This window comes from Carcharodon carcharias, chromosome 2 (assembly GCF_017639515.1).
Source record: "Carcharodon carcharias isolate sCarCar2 chromosome 2, sCarCar2.pri, whole genome shotgun sequence".
Lineage (NCBI taxonomy): Eukaryota > Metazoa > Chordata > Chondrichthyes > Lamniformes > Lamnidae > Carcharodon > Carcharodon carcharias.
The window spans coordinates 130,323,565-130,348,005 of record NC_054468.1 but is presented as its reverse complement, the minus strand read 5'-3'; the positions used below and the strand labels follow the sequence as shown (position 1 = coordinate 130,348,005).

Genomic DNA, 24,441 nt, shown 5'->3' with positions numbered 1-24,441 from the left:
CATCCCTGACTCAGACTATGTTTCAACAGGCTCCATGGAATCTTATCCCAAAAGCCTGTGACTTGCAGGCAATATTCACTTTTCCGATAAATTTACAATCTCTGCTATTTTGAGTTGTTTTAATCATAAACAATTGTTCATGATGAATCAGAATTGAGATCAAGTCAGCTCAGCCAACAACTTGCATTTATATAGTGCCTAGTAAAACATCAAGCTGCTCCACAGCAACTCTACCAGGCAAATATTGGCACTGCGACAAAGGGATAGGCAATCAAGAGTTTGGTCAAAGAGACAGGTTTTAAGGAAAGGACCGTCTTAAATTAAAAGGAGCAGAGAAAAAGATAGATACAGGGTAGATGTTGAGAAGATGTATCCAGTAGTGGGGGAATCTCGAACTAGGGGACATAGTTACAGAATAAGGGGACACTCATTTAAAACTGTGATGCAAAGGAATTTCTTCTCTCAGAGGGTAGTGAATGTCTGGAATTCTCCACCTCAGAGAGTTGTGGAGGCTAAATCACTGAAAGTGTTTAAAGGACAGGTAGATAATTTTTTGAAATATCGGGGAGTTGAGGCCTGGGGCAGATCAGCCATGATCTTATTGAATGGCGGGACAGGCTATTCCTGCTCCTATTTCTTAGAGATGGAGAGGTGAAATATAGGGAGGGAATTTCACATTCAGGCAGCTCTAACACCTTTTCTTTTCAAACAAACCAGATTTTAACTGTTAAAACTCCCAACACCTAAGGATGGCAGATTTCCTTCCCTAAAGGGCATCAGTGAACCAAATGGGTTTTTACAACAATCATTTAATGGATATCATTGGACTATTAATTCTAGATTTTTTTTTTAAATTCAAATTCCACCATCTGCCAAGGCAGGATTTGAACCCAGGTCCCCCAGAGAATTATGCTGGGTGTCTGGATTACTAGCACATCAACAATACCAACATTGCTATCGCCTCCGTATTTTAAAGGTTATGGAATCAAGGTAGGTAAATAGAGTTAAAATGCCAACCAGTCAGGATTTAATTGAATAGCAGAACAGGTTGGAGAGTTGAAGTAGCGTCTCCCATTCCAATGAAAAGGGAAGATTTATCCTCTGATGTTTACTGTGACATCTGGTTAACAGAGCAGAGGCATGAACCTGCACTGTGAAATCACCGAAATAGGAAAACTGGGACTGAAGTACAGTTTCTCAATACGTTATTCTGCACAGCTGAAACTAACCATTCCCCCCAAATTTTCTGCTCTTATAAAATTGTCTGAGACGAATTTAAAATGAAGAGAAACATAGTGATGCAGACATTTCTGTTAGAAAACCAGCTCCGAGAGACGGGGGGTCAGAAAGTGCAACACAATGGGCGGAATCATCCGTGCCCGCTGGCGCCAGGTGTGTTTGGTGGCGTGAGCAGACAATATGATATGCGACAAAGTCAAAAAACAGTTTCACGACATTGTGAAACCAGTTTGTGATTGTCCTCCCAGTCCGTTGATGGCGGGCTGCATATCCCACCATTGAATGTCGGGTACATGATTGTAATACATCAGCATATCATAATAAGGCCAGCCCAGCGTACTTATCTGGCTCCACCCACCCCCCCACCCCACTGGATCATCCCCCACCATGCCGACGTCTTTCACAACAGCATATGAAAGGTGTGCACTTTGCAGGCTGCACTTTGAGGGGAACTCAGAGGCGAGTGCACAGTAACGTTGTGGAGTGCTCATGAGGAATGCCCGTTGGCTTTCAAGGTTGAGGTGAATTTTCGGAGTGGAGGGGGTTAAGGCTGCCCTGTGGTTGAAGCGACTAGTTGGGGAGGGAGGGGGTTGGTGGCAAAGGCTGCCCTGTGGTTGAAAGTAGCACACAAGCACATATGGGATGGTGGGGGCAGGGTGGAAGCAGCCACGCACCTTGTATAAAGTGACCATTCTTCTGCAGCTGAGACAGTTCAGGCACAGCCACATTGATATGATTGGAGTCGGGCCTCTAGCTTATCTGCCCACTCAAGCAATGCCGAGGCATGTAAGTGCTCCAGAATATTTCACCCCTTGGGCACAGACACAAACTAATGAGTGTCTTAGTGGGCTGCAGAACAGACTGTACCATCTCCTGCAAAATCTGGACATGGAGCAGTCACTGGTGGAGGCAGTCACAGCCCCTTGCAATGTCATTCATCCCGGTTTGGACCAGTCTCCCCCATGTCTCATTCTAACAGTGTAGCCTTGCAGTGCGGTTTAGGAGAATGCCTGTGCCTGAGCTGAGAGCACAACATGCAGTCCATTGGGCAAAGCTGCTGCCAATCGGGCGGGTGGAGTGGGGTGGAGGTGGGTGTGGTAAGAGAGCAACTGAGGAGCTTAGCTGGGCAGAGGGAGGAGCAGTATCCTCTGGAAGAAGAGGCAGCTGGAGCTCCCGCACATGCAGCTGAATAACCACAAAAAGCTGTTGCTGTTCAGCGCCTAGCGAGACCCAGGGTCTGTAGATGCTGCCTTTCATTCCTGCAGATGACCGAGAACCAGTGTCGCTGAAGACTGCGCATGTCCAGGGAACTAACTGGTCAGTCACATTTGCCACCTGCTGCAGGACTTGGCACCCCGGGGACATGGAGGGCATCCAAGGCCAGTGGCCATGAAAGTGACCACGGAGCTCAATTTCTATGCCAGTGGCTCCTTTCAGCGCTCCACAGGTGTCCTCTGTGGGATTTCACAGGCCTCCACTCACATGCATCCATGAGGTCACAGATTCCATCTTCACAAGGCCACAATAATTTGTGTATTTCACCCGGGACCAGGAGAGCCAGGACGCAAGAGCGATTGGATTTGCCCAGTTCTCGGGTTTCCCACAGGTGCAGGTGCCATCGACTGCACTCACGTAGTGCTCAGATCTCCATTGCAACACGTGGGAAACTATGTCAACTGCAAAGGATTCCATTCGCTGAATATGCAGCTGGTGTGTGACCACCACAAATGCATCCTGCAGGTCTGCACACGGTTTCCAGGGAGTGTCCACATCTCCTGCATTCTCAGTCGGTCACAGACCCCTGACGTCTTCCAGGGTCCACAGAGGCTGCAGGAATGGCTCCTCGGGGACAAGGGCTACCCGCAGAGGATGTGGCTGATGACACCTGTGTGGCAGCCTCAGACTGCAGCAGCGAGACGGTATGAGGTTCATACTGCAGCTCACAACTTGGTGGAGCAAACCATCGGGAAGCTGAAAATGAGGTTCTAGTGCCTTCAGCGGTCTGGTGGAGCCCTGCAATATAACCCACAGAGGGTGTCACACATCATCATTGCTTGCTGCGCCCTTTACATCCTGCTGCTGCAACGGGGAGAGGAGCTGGCTGAGGAGGAGATGCAGGAGCTGGAAGTCTCGAATAAGAAGGGTGTCAATGGTGATGAGCGTGAGGAGGTCCTCAAAGGCGACAATGAGGCCCTTGCACTGGCCAGACGAGACAGGTACACTCGGGAGGTCCTCATAGCTGCTAGATTTGTGCAGGATGATGACGACATGCAGTGAGGAGACACCATAGATCCTCACATTGCATCTGTGAATGTTTGACTCCAGTATAGCTGATGGCAGCGCATATGCCCTCTGTGATAATGCTCCTGTCATGGAGACACAGTGGAGGCCCTAGTAGCCACTCGATTGCAGGAGGGTGATGACGTCAAGCAGTGAGGACTCTCCATAGTTCTTCATATAGCCTCTGAGAATGTCTGACTCCTCTCTGGTTGAGGGCAATTCACTTGTGCTCTGTAATCAGGGTCATATCATAGAGATGCAGCCATGAAACTTTAAAATCATCTGATCCTTTCTCCACCTTGAGCACTGGAGCCATTCAGGAGCACAACGTCACTGGTCACAGATGCTGAAGAGATCGGTGCCAGCCCCTCCTTAAAGGTGCTGAGAGCACACAGAGAGAATGAGAGAACTCTGTGATGCCTATACACGACATTCTGGCAGCAATGACAAGCACCACCGAGGTGCAAGCATCACGAATGTGTCCAGGGAGTGTGGGGACGGACAATCACTTTGGCCTGAAAGCTGCACCAAGCACAGAGAAGAGGCCCTGCACAGAGGCACCTGCCTTTAACTTGTGCAGAAAGGTTTCACATCTGAGTGACACAAACACTACTTATCAGAATAAGGAGCCATAGGCAGGGAGACATTGTTGGGAGTTTATTGACAATAGTGAACATTATGTACAAGTGATTAACACCCGTGGCCAGGCTGTGCAACATCTTCTTAACCTTCCTAACACTACCTCTATGTCTTGGTGCTCCTTGGACATCCACAGCTGAGGTGGAGGCAGCCTGCTGACTGTGATGACCTTGGTGAGTGTCCTCTGGAAGGCTGAGACCTAGAGGGCCCCAGCCTGCTTTCAGGGTCCTGCTGCATGGCAGTGGCATCCTCCTCAGCCTATGAAGCTGGAGCTGCTGAGGTCACAGGAAGTTCTGGATGGGCCAGGCACTCCCGGAGTCACCTGGATGGGTAGTCCCGGGGCGTGCACCTGCTAATCCACCTCCCTGTGGGTGCCCAAGGGCCCCTGGTAGACTCCTTGTGGAGAAGGGGTAACTGGAGTAAGTTCGGGCTGCCCTACGCCCCCCTGATGTACACACAGTTGGACGCCAACTATGGAGTCGGTGGGTGGAGTTCAGCCCGCGCAGCAATGCAGGAGCTACGTCCTGGATCAAGGTCTCCATGGCAGCTGCCATCCTGCCAGTTTTGACCTCGATGCGTTGCAATGCCGGCGCTGTCACCTCAGCCTGAAGGTGGACAGGCTCCTCCATCGTGCCTTGCAATCTGAGGAGTGCAGCGGACATCCCTTCCTGATGTTCCCGAGCTTGCCTTTGCAACTCCAGCAACTGTGACATGACCGAGTCCAGAGTCTCATTATCTGACTCAGGCTCAGCAACGTTCTGGCCTCCAGCAGTCCTCCAAGTGCCGGGGACCTGGGAAGTACCTGCTGCTGCCTGCTGTGGATCAGAAAGTGCAATGTGCTCACCAGATTGTGATCCCAAGGCTAACCTAAAGCTAGGTCCCACTGAGGTGTGCGTCTCTATGCTGGTGTAGAGTGTGGGTGAGTGCTGTGATGGGACTTCAGGGAGGGTGCCTTCAGATTCCTCTTCAGAAGTTTCTTCAGGGCTTGATTGGAGGCCCTGGGTCATGGACTCCGTCGGCTGCTTCCCAGATGTGCCCACCGAAGCAAGGGGAGATAATTAGTGAATGGCAGTGCCCTGTACAAGAGGACACATCACTTGCCGGATGGTTGTCTGATGGATGTTGCACTGCTGGATCCTCACTTGGTAGAGCATCGCCGACCTCTCTGTCAGCACAGGACCAGTCCACATCCTCACCGGCCTGCTGAATGGCTCTGTTTTCAAAGTCCATGAGGACCTTTATTTCAGGCAATCCTCCACTGGTCTGTGACCTCTCCCTTTTGTTGTGTGCCAGCTTATCCTGCATGAATCGAGATGGAGAGAGTGAAAGCAGGATGCCTGCCAGGCCAGATGATAAGTATTCCTGGCATGTGTGGGTGGTGAGTGGTCCCATGGATGGGATGAGGACAATGAAGGTGTGTGTGAAAGAATGAATGGTGATGTCCCTTGAACTGGCAGTGAGTGCCCTGTGGATGTGTGATGGGTTTGTGAGGTAAGAATGTGAAAGAGTGACTTACCCTGGCAGAACGGAGAAGATCATTCATCCTCTTGCAGCACTGGGTGGCTGTCCTCTTCTGTGGTGCGTTAGCACTGACCACTATCTCCACTGCCTCCCAAACCGGATTGGTGATTTTAACGTCCATCCTGCGGTCAGACAAGCCCCAAATGCATCCAAAACACGCTCAAGGGATGCATCATTGAACCTGGGTGCTGCAGTCTTTTTGCCTTTCAGGGTCATGTCTTCTTTGCAGCAGTCATGGACTGGAAGCACTGAGAGGTGTGTGTGCAGCTGGACTTTAAATATGGCGCCTGGTGTGATGAAGCGGCCAGATGATGGCGTGGCGTGCGAATCAGAGTCCGCCTGCGTGTTTCCCGGGAATGCAAAATGAACGTGGCAGATTTGGGATGACACAGCATGAAAAGCCGCCATCACAGCCGGCAGATAAAACATCGTTTTACCCGCCCGCTACCGCACTTTGTGCAAACCTAGGACCACTCTGCCCAATGAATCACGAAGCTAACAACTGGAACAGCTGTGTATGTAATTTACCTTCTATTGTTGTTCTCTCTTTATTTCTCTGCCTGTTCTATCTCGGTTTCGGCCTCCAAATGATCCAAACTATTTGGCATTCACTTCTAAACAAGCCAATTTAAGGTTTTAAACATCTGAGAGGACCTGAGTGAATTATGCATAATTTCACAAATGTACAGCACAGAAACAGGTCTTTCAACCTATCTAGCCTATGTAAGTGTTTAAGCTGCACACAGGCCCCCTCCCATGAGCCCCCTCCCACCCTACTTTATCTAACCCTATTAGGACATCCTTCTACTTGTTTCTCACTTATACTTACCTGCTTCCCCTTAAACGTGTCTATACTGTTTATCTCAACTACTTCATATGGTAACTAGTTCCACATTCCACTCTATGGTTAAAGATAGTTCTCCTCAATTCTTTCAGATTTATTAGTGACTCTCTTGTATTTATAGATCCTAGTGTTGGAGTTATGGCAGAACGAAAACAGCAGTACTCCTTAATTCAAACTTATACCTGAACAGAGGGGCATGATCAAACCTCCTTTGAGAGGTTTCAGGTTTGCAATAGATATTCTCCTGGAAACTCCCATCAGTGGTCCCTACATCCCCTATGATCAATAGAATACCATTGCCACCCAATATCTGATCAAACAATAGAATGACCCAGGGAGCCAAAACAGTGAATCTCCCCATTGTGATTGGTGCTGTAATCTCACACGCGCCTCCAAATGTATATCTCCCGATAAACACCTTATTGAGACAACTATAACTGGGAATAATGTCCCAAGCATTTCTCATCGCTCTTTATATCTAATAAAGGTTAATGCAGGAAATTAGCACTAGTCCCAGCATGATGTAGATCAGGCATGTTGTGCATGCTATTTCGTGCAGCATCTTTCTCAATTGTGTATTCACTGTTTTCTCTTTCCATCTCAATGCCCCAGTTGACTTTGTCTGTCTCCACAGACTGAAGTATGTTAACGCTAATAGAATCTATTATTTAACGATGAAAGGTGGAATAATGCATTGTGAAGGAGTAATTATCATTTGTTACTTTACCTACAAACGTAACACCAGAACCAGATGGAATCCATCTGTGAAATTACCAATGACAAGCTGGGCATCCCCAAATCATTCCTTTCTAATTTACCTTGTCATCCCTTTCATTTTTACAGTTGAGTCGATTAAAAATAGCAAAATCATTGAGTAAAATTGCAACATGAGTCACTGATGAAGACCCATTTCTCTTCTCCAGGGAATGAAAGCTTAGCAGAAAATTACGTGCAAGACAGCAAGATGGGTTTCATCATTAATGCCATTTATGCCATGGCCCATGGGTTGCATGACATGCACAAAGCTCTCTGTCCAGGTCATTCGGGACTATGTGAAGCAATGAAGCCCGTTGATGGTAACAAATTGCTGCAGTTTCTAATAAAGACTTCATTCATTGGAGTTTCTGGTGAGGAAGTGTGGTTTGATGAGAATGGAGATTCTCCAGCAAGGTAAGCTTCCAATCTGTTGTCTGGTGTTGCTGATCTGAAATGTATAATTTGGGGTGATAATTTTGGGTTTAACCATTTGGGGATGTTTATTTCTTACGTTTTATTTGGGACAGTTATTTGGAGGTGTTTATTTGAGATGGGAACATGTGAACCCAGAATATAGGCCATTTAAACCCTTGAGCCTGTTCCAGTCTCTGATGCAATCATGGCTGATCCGTGATTTAACTACATTTGTCCCATAGTTCTTAAAATCTTTGATTGACAAAAATCTACCAATCTCAGAATTGAAATCGACAGTTGGCCTAGGATCAATGGCTGTTTGAGGAAAAGAATTTCAAACTTCTTCCATTCTTTGTGTGTAAAAGCGTTTCCCAATTTCACTTTTGAAAAAAAACAGAAAATTCTAGGGAGATACCCCCACAGCATTAACCCTGTTTATCTCTCCACAGATGCTGCCTGACCTGCTGGGTATTTCCAGCATTTTCTGTTTTTATTTCAGATTTCCTGCAGTATTTTGCTTTTGTATTAGTGTTCACACTTGAAATGCCTGTTTCTAATTCTTTTGACTAAGTCCCGTAGTCCAAGGGGCAGAATTTTCACCTCAGTGGGCGGGCACACTCCCGTCCCACCCGAGCATGATATGACGTGCGATGGCATCGGGCAAGCATCCCAATGTCAACGCGCAGTCTCGCGATAGTTCGGTCAGTGGGCGCATGCGGTAATCAGCAGCGTGCCCACCGACAACCAGGAGGCCTATTAAGGCCATTAAAGTATTAATTAACCTAAACTTTTTGCTGCCCGTCCAACCTTGCGGTTGGCGGGCAGGCAAAATGGCCATGGGCAGGGTGAGTTTTCAAACAGCAAAGAAAAATAATATGAAAAATGTTGCATCTCATTCACAATATGTCCCTGCTCATGTGACAGAGTCACATGAGGGGACATGTTTTTTTAACATTGAAATTTTTTTTTTATTTTTGTTTCTTTCGGAACTCGTCATTGTCCTGAGGCAGAGCTCTGCGCCTCAGAAAGCTTTTCCTGTGGTCCGGCCCTGATCGCGGGCTCCAGTCAGCTTTCCCGACCGACAAGGGCAAAACTCTGCCCCTAGATTCCCTTTTTCAGCAGAAATCATTTCTCCCCATCTACCCCGTCAGTTTCCCTTCAAACCTGAGAACTTTGATCAAGTTGCCCTGTTGTCTTCTAAATTCCGGGGAATACTAAAGGCTCATCATATTCTGTTTGTGGATATCCATGGGTTGTACGTCTTCCTCATTTCCCCCAAGACATAATCTTAAACCCCCACCCCTCCCCCAGGGCAGAATTTTGCCCTCGTTGGCGGAGGTGAACGGGAGAGGTCGGGAAGCCACCAGCCGCCTGCGATTGGGCTGCGACCACGATTTCCCGCGCGGGCAGCGCTCAGCTCTGCCTGTGTGGGGGAGGGGGAGGAGTTCGAGCATGCAGGTTGGCGTATGCAGGCGGGTGCACACAGGAAAAGCCCCCTGAGGTGCAGAGCTGCCTCAGGGAGATGAAGATTTAAAAAATTTAAAAATGGAAAATTTTGAAATGTTAAAAAAAAAATGTCCCCCTCGTGTGACGTGAGGGACATGTTATGAACGAAATTTAAACATTTTTACTTAATTTTTATTTGCTGTTGGAAACGTCATCCCCACCCCCACCCCCAATTGTTGAGGCTTCCTAAAAAATGCAAAGGCCGTTTGGCCTTTCCACCTGCCCGCCATTGGTAAGGTTGGATGGGCAGCAAAAAATTGGACTTAATTATTACTTTAACGGCCTCGACAGGCCTTTTAATTGGCATCAGGCGCGCTGCCGACTCCCGCGTGTGCCCGCCAATCGAAATGTCACACGAGTGCGCAATGATGTTGGGGCACTCGCCCGATGTCATTCTGCGTCATTTTGCGCTCATTCGCATCGGGCGCGCGCCCACCCGACTAGTGAAGAATTCTGGCACCCCGGGTATTAGATGCGATGCTCTGCTACTGGGCATTGAGAAACTGGACTTCATTCTAATTGCTACTCACCTGTAAGCTTCTAGGTACAAATATTAGGTCGATGAAATCGGCCAGTTAGTTTAACATATACAGAAGGCATAATTTTAGTATCTTTAATTAAAGAATAAGTTAATAAAACTAGTTGGGAAGAACTTAGTTCCAAGTAGCCAACACAAATTTCAGTAAAGAAGGCCATGTTTGAAAAACCTGGTGGAATTGTTTGAGAAGGTAAGAGATAAATGGATTGGGGGCAGAAATGTGGCAGATGGAGTGTACATAGTCTTTCAAAAAGTCCCTGATGAGGAACTACACAGGAACCTATTGGAAAAGATTAAGGTGTATAAAATTAAGACGAGCGTAGTAAAAGTGGTTTTAAGGAGAAAACAGAGGGTAGGAGTTATGGACTGTTTTTCAGCGTGGTTTGAAGTGGTAATTAGTGGCTCCACAGTGTTCAGTTCTGGAGCCATTCCAGTTCACTTTGTGTATCAATGATAATTTAGTATAGAAGAAGACTGATGTTCTTATAATGAGCACTGCCCAAGGGTGCCTGTCAATGCTAATATAGATCCTCAGCAATACTGCATTGACAAGATTGTCATGTTTTCATGGTTGACTGACAGTTTGAAGAAATTGAAAATGACAAGCGGTAGGGAACATTGCATAGACTTTCATAGAATGTAGAGCACAGAAACAGGCCATTTGTCCCCGCTGCTCTGTGCCAGCGTTAATGCAAGTGTTTACACTCCACACCACCCCTGTTCATCTAATCCCATCAGCATATCCTTCTTGCTCTCTCATGTGTTTATCTAGCTTCCCCTTAAATTTATCTATGCTACCTGTTCCAACTGCTCCGTGTGGTAGCGAGTTCCAAAATTTAACCATTCTCTGGGCAAAGGTGTTTCCCCTGGATTCCCAATTGGATTATGTAGCGACTGTTCTTTATTTATGCCCCACTTCCACTGGTCTGGGGAAACTCCTCTTGTTCTTCTTCGAATAGTGCCATGGAATCTTTTACATTCACCTAAGCATGCGGGTGGGACCTTCCAAATACATTACGCTTCTCCGTCCTGACTCCATGTTCCCTTTAGCCTGGTGGAAGATCTGCCTCGTGATCAGTCTAAAGGGAATTTGTAATATCTCCCAGCTTCCCTCCTCTCTGTATATCAACAGGTCAAATATGTTAAAAACATCCTGCAACTGGTCAAGAACTCACACAGAAGGCTGCTATCTGCAGTGCCCAGCAATAAATGTTAGCAGGAAATGCAGTCACTGATAGAGTATTTTGGGATGCAGTACATGACTAAATTTGACAAATGACATGTGGTAAGTGTATCATGGTTTGGGGGGAACAGTGGACTCTGGAACTATAATTCCCAAACTTCTCCACCAATGGGCAGGGGGTTCCCTCACCTCAAGCTGGATTTTTGCAGAGTCAGGGAGACTTTAAAAATGGAGGCCAGAGCCAGGTTGCAGGATATCTGGCCCCATTCCCAGCGCCCCTAACTTTCGTCAGATGGGATAAGGGTACTGGCTGGTGCGGGTTGCAAGGCCACACTCTGCACTCCCAACCTGGCTGGCTCCATTGTGGGGACAGATATCTCCTAGCCCACTGTAATTATCATGGAGTCAGCCCAGGTTTTCAGCAAGTCATGGTTCATAGCCCCTCAGAGGTACTGTTAACCATCGTCTGGCTGAGGGGACCCATTGAAAGGTAAGTTCAAAAGATTTACCCATGACCCCGCATGCCTATCTGTGCCCTTCCATCCACCCCCAATGGTCTTTCATACCCTCCATGCCAATCTATGGCATTTTAATGCCCAGTTTTGCAGTATACACTCTGTACAGAACCAATGAACCCTATAGTAAAAATGTCATGTGTGAAAAAGCTTTAAAAGACCAGTCATTTATTAAAACCTTCTTACAAAGAACTCCTTTTACTACAGCCCTATACAAGTGTCTATCAACCATCCTTTTAGAGTATCAACAGCAGAAAGTGCAAGCACCTGACACCTCTTTATCTTGTGTAAATAAACATTGAACAACTGAGAAATAGACCTAAGAGAGAAAGCTGTCAATCAGGCAGTGCTCTCCCTTGGGAGCAGCTGTTTCAAGAGACTAATGGATATCTGGGCTTTTAGCAAAGAATGTATAATGAGATGCTTGCAAGTGCTTTCAGTTTCTGCTATTGATACCTTAGCGGGCTGGTTATTTGACACAAATATAGGGCTATAATGAAAGGAATTCTTTGTAAGAAGGTTATGAATGAATGACTGGTCTTTATGCTTTTTCACACATGGCATTTTGACCATAGGGTTCATTAATTCTGTGCAGAGTGTATACTGGGTAAATGGGCATTGAAGTGCCATAGGTTGACATGGAGGGTATGAGGGACCATTGGGGGTGGATGGAGGGGCATGAAGTGGCATGAGTTGGCATGGAGAGGGCATAATGAGTGTGTGGGAGGGAATGAGGGAGCGTGAGGGTTCAAGGCTAGAGGGCAGGTTTCTGTTTTGTTATTTTTATTGAAACTGGGGAAGAGTCCCAGAATACCGAGGTGGACCTTTTAAACAGCCCACCTCCACACCCGGCAGCCCATATGGCTGCCTCCTGTCTCTGGGGAAGGTGGGCCCAACTCCAGTTAACAGCCCACCCCCACCACCACCCCACCACCGCCCCCCCAGCCGAAAGGAAAGTCCCACCTTTGTAGGCACCTTCTCCAGAGGCAGGCACGTCAAGCTGGGAGATATCCCAACTCCCGCTGCCAACCTCTGGAATGAAAATCCAACCTTTCATATCTGAGTTTGTTGCAGAATAATTGTTAGAAATGGATTGTTATAAATAGACAACAACTCTATTATTATTATACAATTCAACTGCCAGGATGGCAGAAGGTAAACTGGATGGACCTTGGTCTTCATTCATCCAGCAATATCTATATTCCCATAGATACCAGACACAGTGACTGTGCCATAGATTTTGTGCTTCTTTTAGTTCCTCAAAATGATGTACAAACTAGGCCTTTTGTAACTGACAGTAATATACAGCCTCGGGACCAACTGCAACTAGTTTCACTGGAAACATTGGGCAGAATGTTTCATGCCCGCTGGTGCTGGGCGTGTTCGGTGGCGTGAGCGGACAATATGGCGAGAAGGCCAAAAATTGACAGCTTGACAGCAACTGGAGGAACATCCATGGCATGCTGGGTGGATTCTCACCGACATGGCTCTGCTGCAAAGCAACCCACAGAAGTTGGAAAGTCACCATTGACAACGGATGTTGGTCGAGGGGATGTGAGAGGAAGGTCTAGAATCAACTGGGAGATGCAGAGGTGTCGGGGGGTGGGGGGGAGTGAGTTTGGGAGGTGGGGAGTGAAGGTGTTGGGGGCATAACGTTGGGAGGGGGAAATGAAGGTGTCAGGGAGGTGAGATTGGGAGGGGGAATGAAGGTGTCGGGGGGTGAGGTTGGGAGGGGGGAATGAAGGTGTCAGGGAGGTAAGGTTAGGGGGTAGGAAAGTGTCAGTGGTTGATGTTGTCGGGGATGGGAATATTGGGGAGGAAGGGGTAATGGGGAGAAGATGGCAACTGAGGAGGTAGGTGTAAGGGAAGGAGTTCGTGTGAAAAGGGGAGGGAGTCCAGTGGAAGGAAGGAGTGCAGAGATGGGAGGGAGTCTGGGCAGGAATGAGTGTGGAGTGGGGGGGAGTAAAGCTTGAGGAAGAAGTGAGAGTGTCTGAGAGAGTCAGGAGGGGTAAGGCTGAAGGAAGGAGTCAGGAGGGGGGAAGGACTAAGGGTGGCAGGAGAAGTCAGGTTGTCTGAGGGAGTCCGGAAGAGGGAGGGACTAAGCAGGGGTGGAGTCTTGGCGGGGTGGGAGGACTAAGGAGAGAAGGGGTTCCAGTGGGAGAAGGGGTCCAGAGGTAGGATGGGGGTCCAGGGGGGAAGGGGTCTGGAGGAAGGAAGAGTTCTAGAGGGAGGAAGGGCTTCTGGGAGGAATGGGTTCATAGCAGGGAAGGGGTTCCGGTGGAGAAGGGGTCCAGAGGGGTTGGTGTTCCAGGGGATGATGGAGTCCTGAGGAGGGAAGGGGTTTCAGAGGAGCAAGGAGACCAGAGGGGGGCAGGGATTCCAGTGGGGAAGAGGTCCGAAGTGGGCAGGGAGTGTCCAGATGAATGTTCAATGGAGGGGTCTGATGAGTCCAGGACTGTCTCCTGGGGAGTGAATGGAGAGCGGGCATGGTATGAGGGAATGGTGAGAGTGACAGAAGGCAGAGTGAGATGATGGGTGGAGGATGAGGGTTCGACAGTAGTGATAGAAGGGATGGCAAGGGTGGTTGGTGGGGACTCGAAGGCAGACACAAACCCTGGGGGTGGGAAGGAGGAGGACGGGGAGTTGAATATGGATGGGGGTGGGATTTTTAGGAAGGAAGGGAACATGCACGTACACCTGGATATACCCAAAGGAAAAGGGTTATGGCTGGTAGGTCATGGAGGGCAAGTGGAAGGTGATGCCAGGGGTGTCAACTCTGATGGGGGAAGGGAAATGGATAACTGGGGGAGGGGAAAGGGTGGGAGAACGCACATCAAACCGAATCTAAACCATGCTGCCTAAATCGAAAGTGAAACGACAGTCATGGTGGGCGAGATCAGGAGCTGCATGGGAGTGCGATCAGTGGGTGGGCGGAGACGCAGGTCAGCTCAGATGGACACTGAAAGCCAACCCCAGCAGGTAACACTGAAAATGTTCAGGACATTTAGGTGAGTATGATACGTGAAGGATCTGTGTGCATGGGAGAGTGCTCCGAAAGGCCCTGCCAAACACACACTTCTCCCTCCAGAATCACTCGTTTTACCCGCCCATTACCGCACATAGTGCAAATCTGGGACAATTCCACCCATTAAATTGAAGGATAACATATGCAGATTCTAATGAGTGATCAGAAAAGGCACAAAGTATACATCAGCCTCAAACTCTGGCCATGATTCACAAACAGATGTACCTAAGAAAGAGAAGTACATGTGCAAAGCTATGTACTTGGCAAGAGCACATATAAAATTATTCATAATAAACCCTAAGGAGATTGCTTTATGGCCCCAGTGAATGATCCTAATGAGTACATACTAGATGAGGTGCAACAGACAATATGTTAAGAGCACAGGGCCTTGTCTGTTCCTGAGCCCTCAGGTGAGATCCGACATAATATCAGTGCAGATTCAGAGCGGTGGAAGGATATCCTACCTGGAAGTTCAAATGGGGTTGAGCCTAGAACCCTGAATGCGGAGACCAGGCATTTTTGGCATTTCAAAGCCATTCCCTTTGTGAGGAGGAACTGCTTGGGACATCAAGGTTATGCCTTGGGCTGAGGGTGAAACCAAGGACCCATCAAATAACCACCAAGAATGAACCATGTGGATTTTCGATGCCGCAGAGGATTCCCTCACCAACTCATCAACTGCGCTCCACCTCCTGCAGTTTTCAGTGGTTGGGATTTTTGTCTCCCAATGAAGGCGTGAATCAGATCGCCAAGCACTGAACTTAGTTTTTTTTGGCAGCACAAACAATCTTCCTGTGACTTTCTGAGCCCACACCATTTTCATGTGGTCTTCTGTAGAGGCAGGAAGGCCTTGTGTGAAAAATACACACACACCTCTTCCGAGGTCAGGATTGGCATTGTGAGGACCATAGGAATATTGTATTTCCTCAGCACACTATTTTCCTGTGCTCATGTGTAAGCCTTGAAAAATGCCCTTCCCTGGGTAGTTTGTGAGCAATGGGGGAAACCTGCTGAGGAGTGGGGAACATTTTGAAAGTATAAAATGTTTTGACAGCTTAAAATGTCACTATTAGATGTTGTATTGTAATGTAAATGTGTCTTTAATGCATTGGCACTCCATAGGGATCTGTCCTGCAAAGGTAAGTTAACCTTTACATTGACCAATATGGTGTAACTGTTGTCAAACATTACAGTTCTTCACCAATTGTCAAAAGTGCCATTGTACACTAAATAATAGGGGTAAAATATCCTGCCAACCTCTGCTGCCATGGTTTGTGCTATAATTTAAACTGGCTGACAGCTCTGCCTGTTTTTTTAAAAGACCCTGCTTTTGAAAGAGAAAAAAAATTCTGCACCTGCTCCCTTCCATTAATTGACAGGCACTCTCCTTGAAATGGAAATGGGACACCATTCTGTTCTATCATGCAATATAGCTAGAAGATTTTGTAATGACAGCTGTGGTCATTATGAATACTTGGCTGGGTCTCAAAAGCCAAATAGCTCCAGCTCAAAAGCTTGTCTATTGAACCAAGAATGATTGAAACTTTTAAGAGGCTGTATTAACAAAATATGCCTTTGATGTGGTTTCCTGTTTGTTTACAAACTTAATAGGCACTTAAAGGATTACAATTTTTTTTTGCATGGGAGTATTTTTTTCTGGTATCCATGGTAGTGTGTTTGAGTTCAGGGTTTTATTAGATTATTAGTGGTTTAATTTTTTTCCAATGATTCTATAATAATTCTTATTGCTATTGCACGGCTCCTGAAGACTGGACACAGCGTATACTAGGTGTGTGGTAAGGGAAGATAAATGGGGGGGGTGTGAAGGTGGCATGGGGTGGCATGGACAATTTAAGGGGATATGTGATGGAATGGGGGGAGTGAGGGGTTAGGTTTAGGGGGCTTTTAAATGATGTTGGGAACTGGATACCTGCACTCCATTACAACTCACAAAATGAGCTATAAACCAAACCCTGTGTAAAAAGACAAAAATCCTGGGAAAAATCACACATGGGTTGGGTTTGTATTTCAGAAGATGTAAAAGTGCACAGGCCAGGTTTTCCTGAGCCCACATGTAAATCTGGGCCCAGGTCCTTCTGGGGTCATTGGGCTTCAGTTTTGAGCTGTCAGTAGGAGATCTGTTCAGACCTTTCTCCAAGGCTTTGTATCTGTTCTTTGGGAACCTCTGCATCTCAAAATCTATGGGGCAGAATATTACGCTGGGCTTGTGGGCGTGCGGCTGACACGCCGGAGAGTAAAATGACGTGCGATGATGTCGGGCGAGCATCCTGACATCATCGTGCAGTCCCTGCCGACAATTACAAGGCCTATTAAGGCCATTAAGAAGCTAATTCAATTCAAATTTACGCTGCCTGTCCAACCTGATGGTTGGCGGGCAGGCGTAAAGGCCAAGCGGCCTTTACATTTTTTAGGAAACCTCATCCACGGGCAGGATGAGGTTTCCTAAAGCAAAGGAACATCAAATAAAAATGTTATTTTTGAATTAAAAACATGTCCCAGCTCATGTGACAGAATCACATGTTTTATGACAATTTTATTTCCGTTATTCTTTTTAAACAGCACTTCATCTCCCTGAGGCAGCGCTGTGCCTTAGGGAGATTGAAGCACTCTTTCATGCCTGTGCGCAAAAATCACGCAAGGCCTGCTTTCCCTCCTCCCCCGCCCTCACAGGCAGCGATCAGCGCTGCCGCTCACGTTCCAAGCTGGGAGAGTGAAATCGCAGTGCGGAGCCAACCACGGGTGGCGGTCAGCTTCCCAACCATACCTGTCCACCCCTGCCAAGCACCCTCACCAAGGACAAAACCCTGCCCTATAACTGTAAGCAGTCTTGATCAGAAATGGCATTCAATGTCACAGGATAGTGACACCTGGTCAATATTTTTTCAATGTTATGAAGTACCCTTATAACACTGGCCGTCGTGTCCCAATTATTTCTTGGAAGTTATATTAATCAATTTTTCATCTTCATGTAGCAAAAGCACTTGTATCCATCTATTGTATTGTCAGGTGCTCAGGAAATCACAAAGTGCTTCACAGCCAATTAAGTATGTTATTGTTGTTACATAGGCAAATGTCGCAACCAGTTTGAGCAAACAGGATCCCAACAAATACCAATGCGATATATAACGAAGTACTGTTGTTTGCGGGATAGAAGGGTGTGGCCTGCACAACAGGGAAACTATGAATAATGCCATGGATTTTTTTGCATTAACCTGAGCAAATAAACTTGGCCTTGGTTTAACCTCAGCTGAAAGATGGCACCTGCAAAATTGAAGCAGTTCCTCTGGCGTACTGAAGGGTCAGCCTGGACTATTGTTTCTGTACTATGTTATTGTGCGTGTACAGTGTTAATGGGTGTAGTGTTTTGTACGTGTAGCGTTATGTGTTAATATGTGTTGGAAGTGTTAATGAGTGTGTAGCAGATTATTGTGAGTGTACAGTGTTATTATCGGAGCATTGGGAGATAGGAACAGGAGGAGGCCATTCAGCCCCTCAAGCCTGTTCCACCATTCAATCATGGCTGATCTGCGACCTAACTCCCAGACTCAACTTTGGCCCGTATCCATTACTGCCTTTAGCTAACAAATATCTATCAATCTCAGTTTTAAAATTAACAATTGATACAGCATCAATTGCCATTTGCAGAAGAGAGTTTCAAACTTTGCCACCCTTTGCATAAACAAGTGATTCCTAATTCCCCTCTTGAAAAGTCTGGCTCTAATTTTCTGACTATGACCCCTGGTCCTAGACTCCGCAACAAGCAGAAATAGTTTCTCCCGATCTAACCTGGCCGTTCCCCTTAATATTTTGAAAATTTCAATCAAGTTACTCCTTAACCTTGTGAATTCCAGGAATACAACCCTGGTTTGCATAATTTCTCCTCTTGATTTAACCATTGGCGTCCAGATTTAATTCTGGTACTATGCTGTACATTCTACACTGCATTCCCTCCAAGACTAACATAAGGTGTGGAGCCCAGAACTGCTCACAATACTCCAGGGATAGAAGGTCCAGTGCTTTTTAAACCCTTGCACTCTGGTGTTCTAGATAGAAAGGACAACATTCCTTGCTGATTAGTTTTGATCATTTTTGACTATTTTCTGTACCTGTTTATGACATTTTAATGACCTACGTACCTGGACTCCTAGTTTCTTTCGACCTTAACTATCTCTAGACTTTCACTATATATAAAGTACACTGTTCTATCCTTTTTAGTCCAAAGTGGATGACCTTACATTTGCCGTCATTGAAATCCATTTGCTGTAGTTTTTTCCATTCACTTAATCTATCAATAGCTGTAATTTTACACTTCTTTCTGCACTACCTACAATGTATCCTTTGCAAATTTGAATGCAGTGAATAGTTGAGGGCCCAACACAGATCCCTGTAGGACACCACTGGTCACATCCTACCAATTGGAGTACCTGCCCATTATCCCTTATCTCAGTCTTCTGCCACTCAGCCAATTTCTTAACCAGGTCAATAGTTGCCTCTTATGGAGAACTTTAACAAATGTCTTGTGAAAGTCTAAGGGAATAACATCTATAATCATCCCTCAATCCACCCCTTCAGTCACCTCTTCAAAAAATTCAATCAGATTTGTCAGGCGTGATCTACACTTTACAGATCCATTTCGGCTCTTTCTGATCATATGAACATTTTCGATGTGTTCAGTCACCCTGTCCTACATTATGGACTCTGGCAATTTCCCAACAACAGATGTCTAACTAGTCTATAATTCTCTGATTTCCCTCTATCACCCTTATTACTGTGCATATAGTGTTAATGTACATGCAGTGTGTTGGCATAAATGGTAGGTCCAGTCCTTCTGGTCTAGTTAGGAGACTGGATGTAGCTCCCAAGCTGTGCTATGGGACATCCTCGGAAGTCCCAATGCAATGCCTGTGGGAATTGCACAAGAGGTTTGAACTTCTGATGGGAAGTTCCCCTGCTCTCTGGGACCTCCTGAAAAAGCTCTGGGCCTGAATTTCACGTTTGGCGTGCACGCGAAATCGGTGGGCCCGGAAGTGGATGCAGAATCTGCTCATGGGCAAGATCGTGTTTTCAACGCGATTCACACTGGGTGGTCAATTAAGGCCTGCCCAGCGTGAAACACATCTTTTCACTGGTTGGAAGGGCCAGGCAGGGCCGGGAGCCTGTTGGGCGCTGGGTCCAATGGCAATCCCTGGGCCATTCAGAAGCAGCTCCCTGAAGGCTGCCAGGGGGACACAGAGGGAGCTGTCGAGTTTGAGGGAGAAACCTTTGTGTGGAATAGCAATGGCATCTGCACCTGCTGGGCACACCAGGCGGAGGGCAGGTCCAGTGGGCACTCATCCCCCTCACCCCGGATCTCAGATGAGTACCTGGGAATCCTTGTGGAGGAGGTCAGTGCCAGATAGGACATCTTGACACCCAGGAATGGCAAGGGGAGGCCACCACACCTCACCAAGAAGGCATGCGCAGAGGTGGAAGACCAGGTCAGTGGTCATGATGTTGTGCGGTGCACATGGGTACAGTACCATAAAAGGTTCAATGATCTGCTGCGCTCGGCAAGGGTGAGTATTGAGTTGGCATGGATCTGCGCCGAGAATTGTTAATGGCTGGCCGTGCCCCTCCCCTGTAGGGTTTAAGAGGCTGAGTGCCAACTGTCACTGACATCGGCACCAGCCAAGGCAGTGAGCTCTGGCTGCTTGGCCTGATTGCATTCTGGGTTGAGGGGCCATGACCCGGCTGTGTCCGGCGAGGTGTTCCTCAGGTGGGGTTGGCCAGCTGCAATGGTGCTGCAGGTAGAGAGTGGACTAATGAATGCTCCTCTGTCCTTTCAGGAGAAGAAAAGCCATAACACCATCGAGAGGTCAAAGACAGGTGGAGGGCCTCCAAACCTGATGATTCTGATGAGGTGCGAGATGGATGCCCTGGAGTTGAAGTGCCAATGCCCAGCTCAGTCCACCGGTCATGGAGAGGCAGAGTCTCTGACAAAGGTAAGAGTGCAGTGCACAGATGTGAGAATGTCAGAGTGTGTTAACATTCTCATCTGTAATGGTACCCTCAAACCTTCAGTTCCCATTGTTCATTGAAAGATGATGGCACCATTGTCTCACCAGGGCACCTGGCATGCATAGTGACAGTGTGATGACAAATACTACCGACATGTCGTTTTCCTCCCCTAGAATCGTCATCCAGCAAACAATTGCAGGACCCTGATGAGCCACTCTTGACATCAGAGGACCAGTGCCCATCAGATGCACCTGTGCCACAACCCGTCTCTGACCAGGCACCAGCACAGATACCAGCACCGCGGTGGGCATTAGATCATCAACTACAATGTCAGTGCACAGTGGGGAGGGCACAGCACACTCACATGAGGAGCTAGTGGAGGCAGAGACTGCTCAGGGTGCCAGCAGTCAGAGGACTGCTGGAGACTTGAACCAGGCTAAGTCTAAGGCAGATGGTGAGCCTCTGGAGTTGTCTATAAGGTGGCAGATGCTGGATGTCCAGTGGGATACGCGGGAGGGCCTGGTGGAGATTCCTGAGGGCTCACATGCCATGGTCTCTGTCATGGAGGAGTCCATGCGGAGCATGAGAACTGTGTTGACCCTGAGCACCCAGTGCACTGCCTCCTCCATTGAGAGAGCTGTGACTCTCATGGAGAGGCAGCTCCAGGAACAGAGTCAGGGGTTCCTGGGGTTGCGCTCAGATCTGCAAGCCCTCAGGAGGTCACTTCCAGTGTGAGAGATGTATGAGGCACTTAGTATCTCTGCTAGGTACCCATCCATCAATGGCGAGCAGGGAGGTCTGGACCGATCTCACGTTGGCGGACGAGCTTCATGCCATCTTTTTGGGCTCCTCTCAGGGTGCTCTGGATAGGGGCAGCAGCTCCTCTGCCCCTCTGCCAATAACTGTGCCATCTGATGAAGATGCGATGACTGAGGAATGCCCAGCCATGGCGCTGGACACACCCTCACAGGCAGTGGCTGCACAGGCTCTGCTGGCCAGAGGACAACCACCAAGGTTATCAGGGCTGCCATGATACCCAAGCCAGCAGGCTGCCTCCAATGCTGCTGCCAGTAGGGGTAGGGGGGTGGCACCAAGACGTAGCACTTGCAAACATTTGTTTAAATCACCGTGAGTACAAGAGGGACTTTTGATGGGTGATCTTCCGTTCTGCCATTATTTGCTCAGTTGTTTACCTATGTGACTGTTAACACCTTATAGTGGTATGTTCATTGTAAGTGCCAAGAGCATATAAATTTTGCTTTTGTGTTAATGGCCTGAGTATGCTTCACTTGTTTTTTAGGTGCTGAGCATGCCATTATCTCAGGCTGGATGTGAGGGGCTCTAAACTTTATTGCACAGGCACTGAGTGGACTTTGGGTTCAATGGAATGGGTCATTTCAAATATCTAGTAAGGAGGCAGCATCCCTGGCTTGAGGTGAAAGCAGTGCCTTGGTAGCCTAGCTGAAGGAGCGTTGAATCAAGGCCCTCCCTGGTGTCTCTGCCTCCCTGAAGGCTCCAGATGTCTGCCTCCACTTCCTCACTGTGTTCTTCCCCAGGCTCCTCTTCTGATCCACCACTGAAGTCAGACCTGTGGAGCTGCCTCAAAGTCCTCATTATCTGGTGGGTCATCCCTTTCCAGAGCCAGATTGCGGAGAGCGCAGCATGCAATGACTATAAGAGATACATGGTCTGGAGGATATTGCAGTGCTCCCCCTGAATGGTCCAGGCATCTGAATCTCATCTACAGCAGACCTATGGTCCTCTCTACCACCGCCCTTGTGGAGGCATGATTCTTATTATACCTCTGCTCTGCTTCTGTTCTTGGGTGTTGGAGAGGCGTCATAAGCCACCTTTTCAACAGATAGCCCTTGTCACCCAGCACCATCCATCCAGTCGGGCTGGAGCCATGAACAGCCTTGGCACCTGTGAGTGTCAGAGAATGTATGCATCATGGGAGCTGCCAGGGTACCTTGCACAGACTTGCACAGACCCCACCTAGGAACATAAAATTCAAGCCCTGAACTCTTGAGTTCAAGTCAGAGATTTCAGATGATTCCAGCTTACTTACCTGAATAGTTACCCAGGAAATGTGAGAAGAAAAATCCTAGTCGACCTCCTGGGTAACTATACGACTCCCCCTGGCCTGACCTAACCAGTCCCCACCACCCATCTCATCCTGAACCCCTGACTGCCCCCTCCAGCCCCCAATTCCCCCTCAACCTGACCTGGCCCAATTTCACCACTCTACCCAGCCTGCCATCGTAGCCCCTTTCCCACCCTAACCCCTCACCCACCATACCGCCTTACCATCTTACCTCACCCACCCTATCCTGCACCCTCCCTACCCCTCATCCCCTTACCTCACCCAACCTAACTCCTCACCCACCCTACCTCTTACCTACACCCCTTACCCACTTGCCCTACACCTAACCTTACCCACCATACCCCCCTCACCTACCCTACCCCTTACCTACCCTACCCCCTTATCCCTTACCTTACTCACCCTACCCCTTCACCCACCCTACCCCCTAACCTCCTTACCTCATCCACTCTATCCCCTCACTCACCCTACCCTTAGCTACCCTACCCCCTTGCCTCACTCACTCTAACCCCTCACCCTCCCTACCCTCTTAAGCATTTACCTCACCCACCCTACTCCCTTACCTCAGCTGTCCTACCCACTACCCCCCCCCCCCCCCCCCCACCCACTTACCTTCTCTCTGTAGCTTTTCAAAGAAACTTTGGGACATTTAAACTCTTTACTTAGCAGAATACGGCAGCTTGAGCCGTAAAAGAGGGGGGCGTGGATTCTGCATGGATTCCTTTCGCTGATGTCTCCAAGATTTCCTGCGCTGAGTGAATTTGGAAGAATCCTCCGTTGGAAGGTTTCCCAAAAACTCAGAGGAAGGTAAGTGGGTATTATTTTATCCAGGAGTCCCGACCTTGATCGGAAGGTTTGGGCTGTGGTGCGCTGTTGTGCCTGTATAATATTAATGGCTGTAGCATGTTATTCTGCATGTATAATTTTGATATGTGTGTAGCATGTTAATTACTTGTATTTATGCAGCCACAGATCCTAGCCCTGGACTGTGACAGAAATACATTAAAAGGCACTTCTATCCTCCCGCTCAGCAACAGAAATACCAAACATCCTGTCAGCAGAATCCGAGTTGGCCATGATTTCCTCTCTGGGGAAATGTTGAGCGCTGTCTGTCCAGCACACCACTGTGTATCCTGCCACCACAAGATGGCCACCGATGCCCATCTGCACCTGCGCACCTGCCTGTGCAAGTGCAGAAAACTAACGATGTCATTGGCCGAGGGCACAATGCCAGCAAAACCTGCCTTTAAAATAACTTCTGCAGCGATTTTCAAACTAAACAATTTGAGTCCAAAAAGCTATAATTGTGTTCAAAACCGCTAAGAACCTGAATGTGTATATTCCGCTTTTAATCAATCTCTGTGTTATATTAGGTTCTTTATCATCTGGTTGTGCATGAACTTTCCAGATAACCTAGAGTTAAGCCAAAGCAACATTATATGCTGAATATGAGGATTGTATATTCAATGTCTAAGGCTTTCAGATTGATCCGTGAGTGTTTTTGAATTGTTTCATATGCAAGTACATTAATGCTTTAATATTTAGAAAATGATAAAATTACATAGAGATTTGCTGCTTTACCAGACGGATGACTGCTATCGCTTTAATTTAAAAACTCACTATTCATTTATTATTCAATACAAATAAAAATCTTAGGCCCATGAGTATCTAAGGAACTGAAAAGTATAATTGATATGAATTTTGATCTCCGTCATTCGCAATGATGCCGGGGAGTGAAGCAGTACAATTGCTCAAGTACCATGTTGGTAGCAAACACAGCCCCAAAGCACAGCTTCCTCAGATATCAGACAAGTTTCGGCAACCAGGATCAAATTTAAAAGGTTAAATGCTCAGTCCTGGGT

At 47.6% G+C, this 24,441-nt stretch overlaps 1 protein-coding gene across 1 annotated transcript in view; it reads left to right on the top strand.

Annotated features, from left to right (window-relative positions):
• The window catches only part of LOC121288224 (metabotropic glutamate receptor 1-like), a 619,300-nt gene that overhangs the window by 552,688 nt on the left and 42,171 nt on the right, over positions 1 to 24,441 (top strand). The window contains exon 5 of the mRNA XM_041206686.1: positions 7,447 to 7,693. Within this exon, the coding sequence (XP_041062620.1) occupies positions 7,447 to 7,693 (247 nt within the window). The remainder of the gene's footprint in view (positions 1 to 7,446; positions 7,694 to 24,441) is intronic.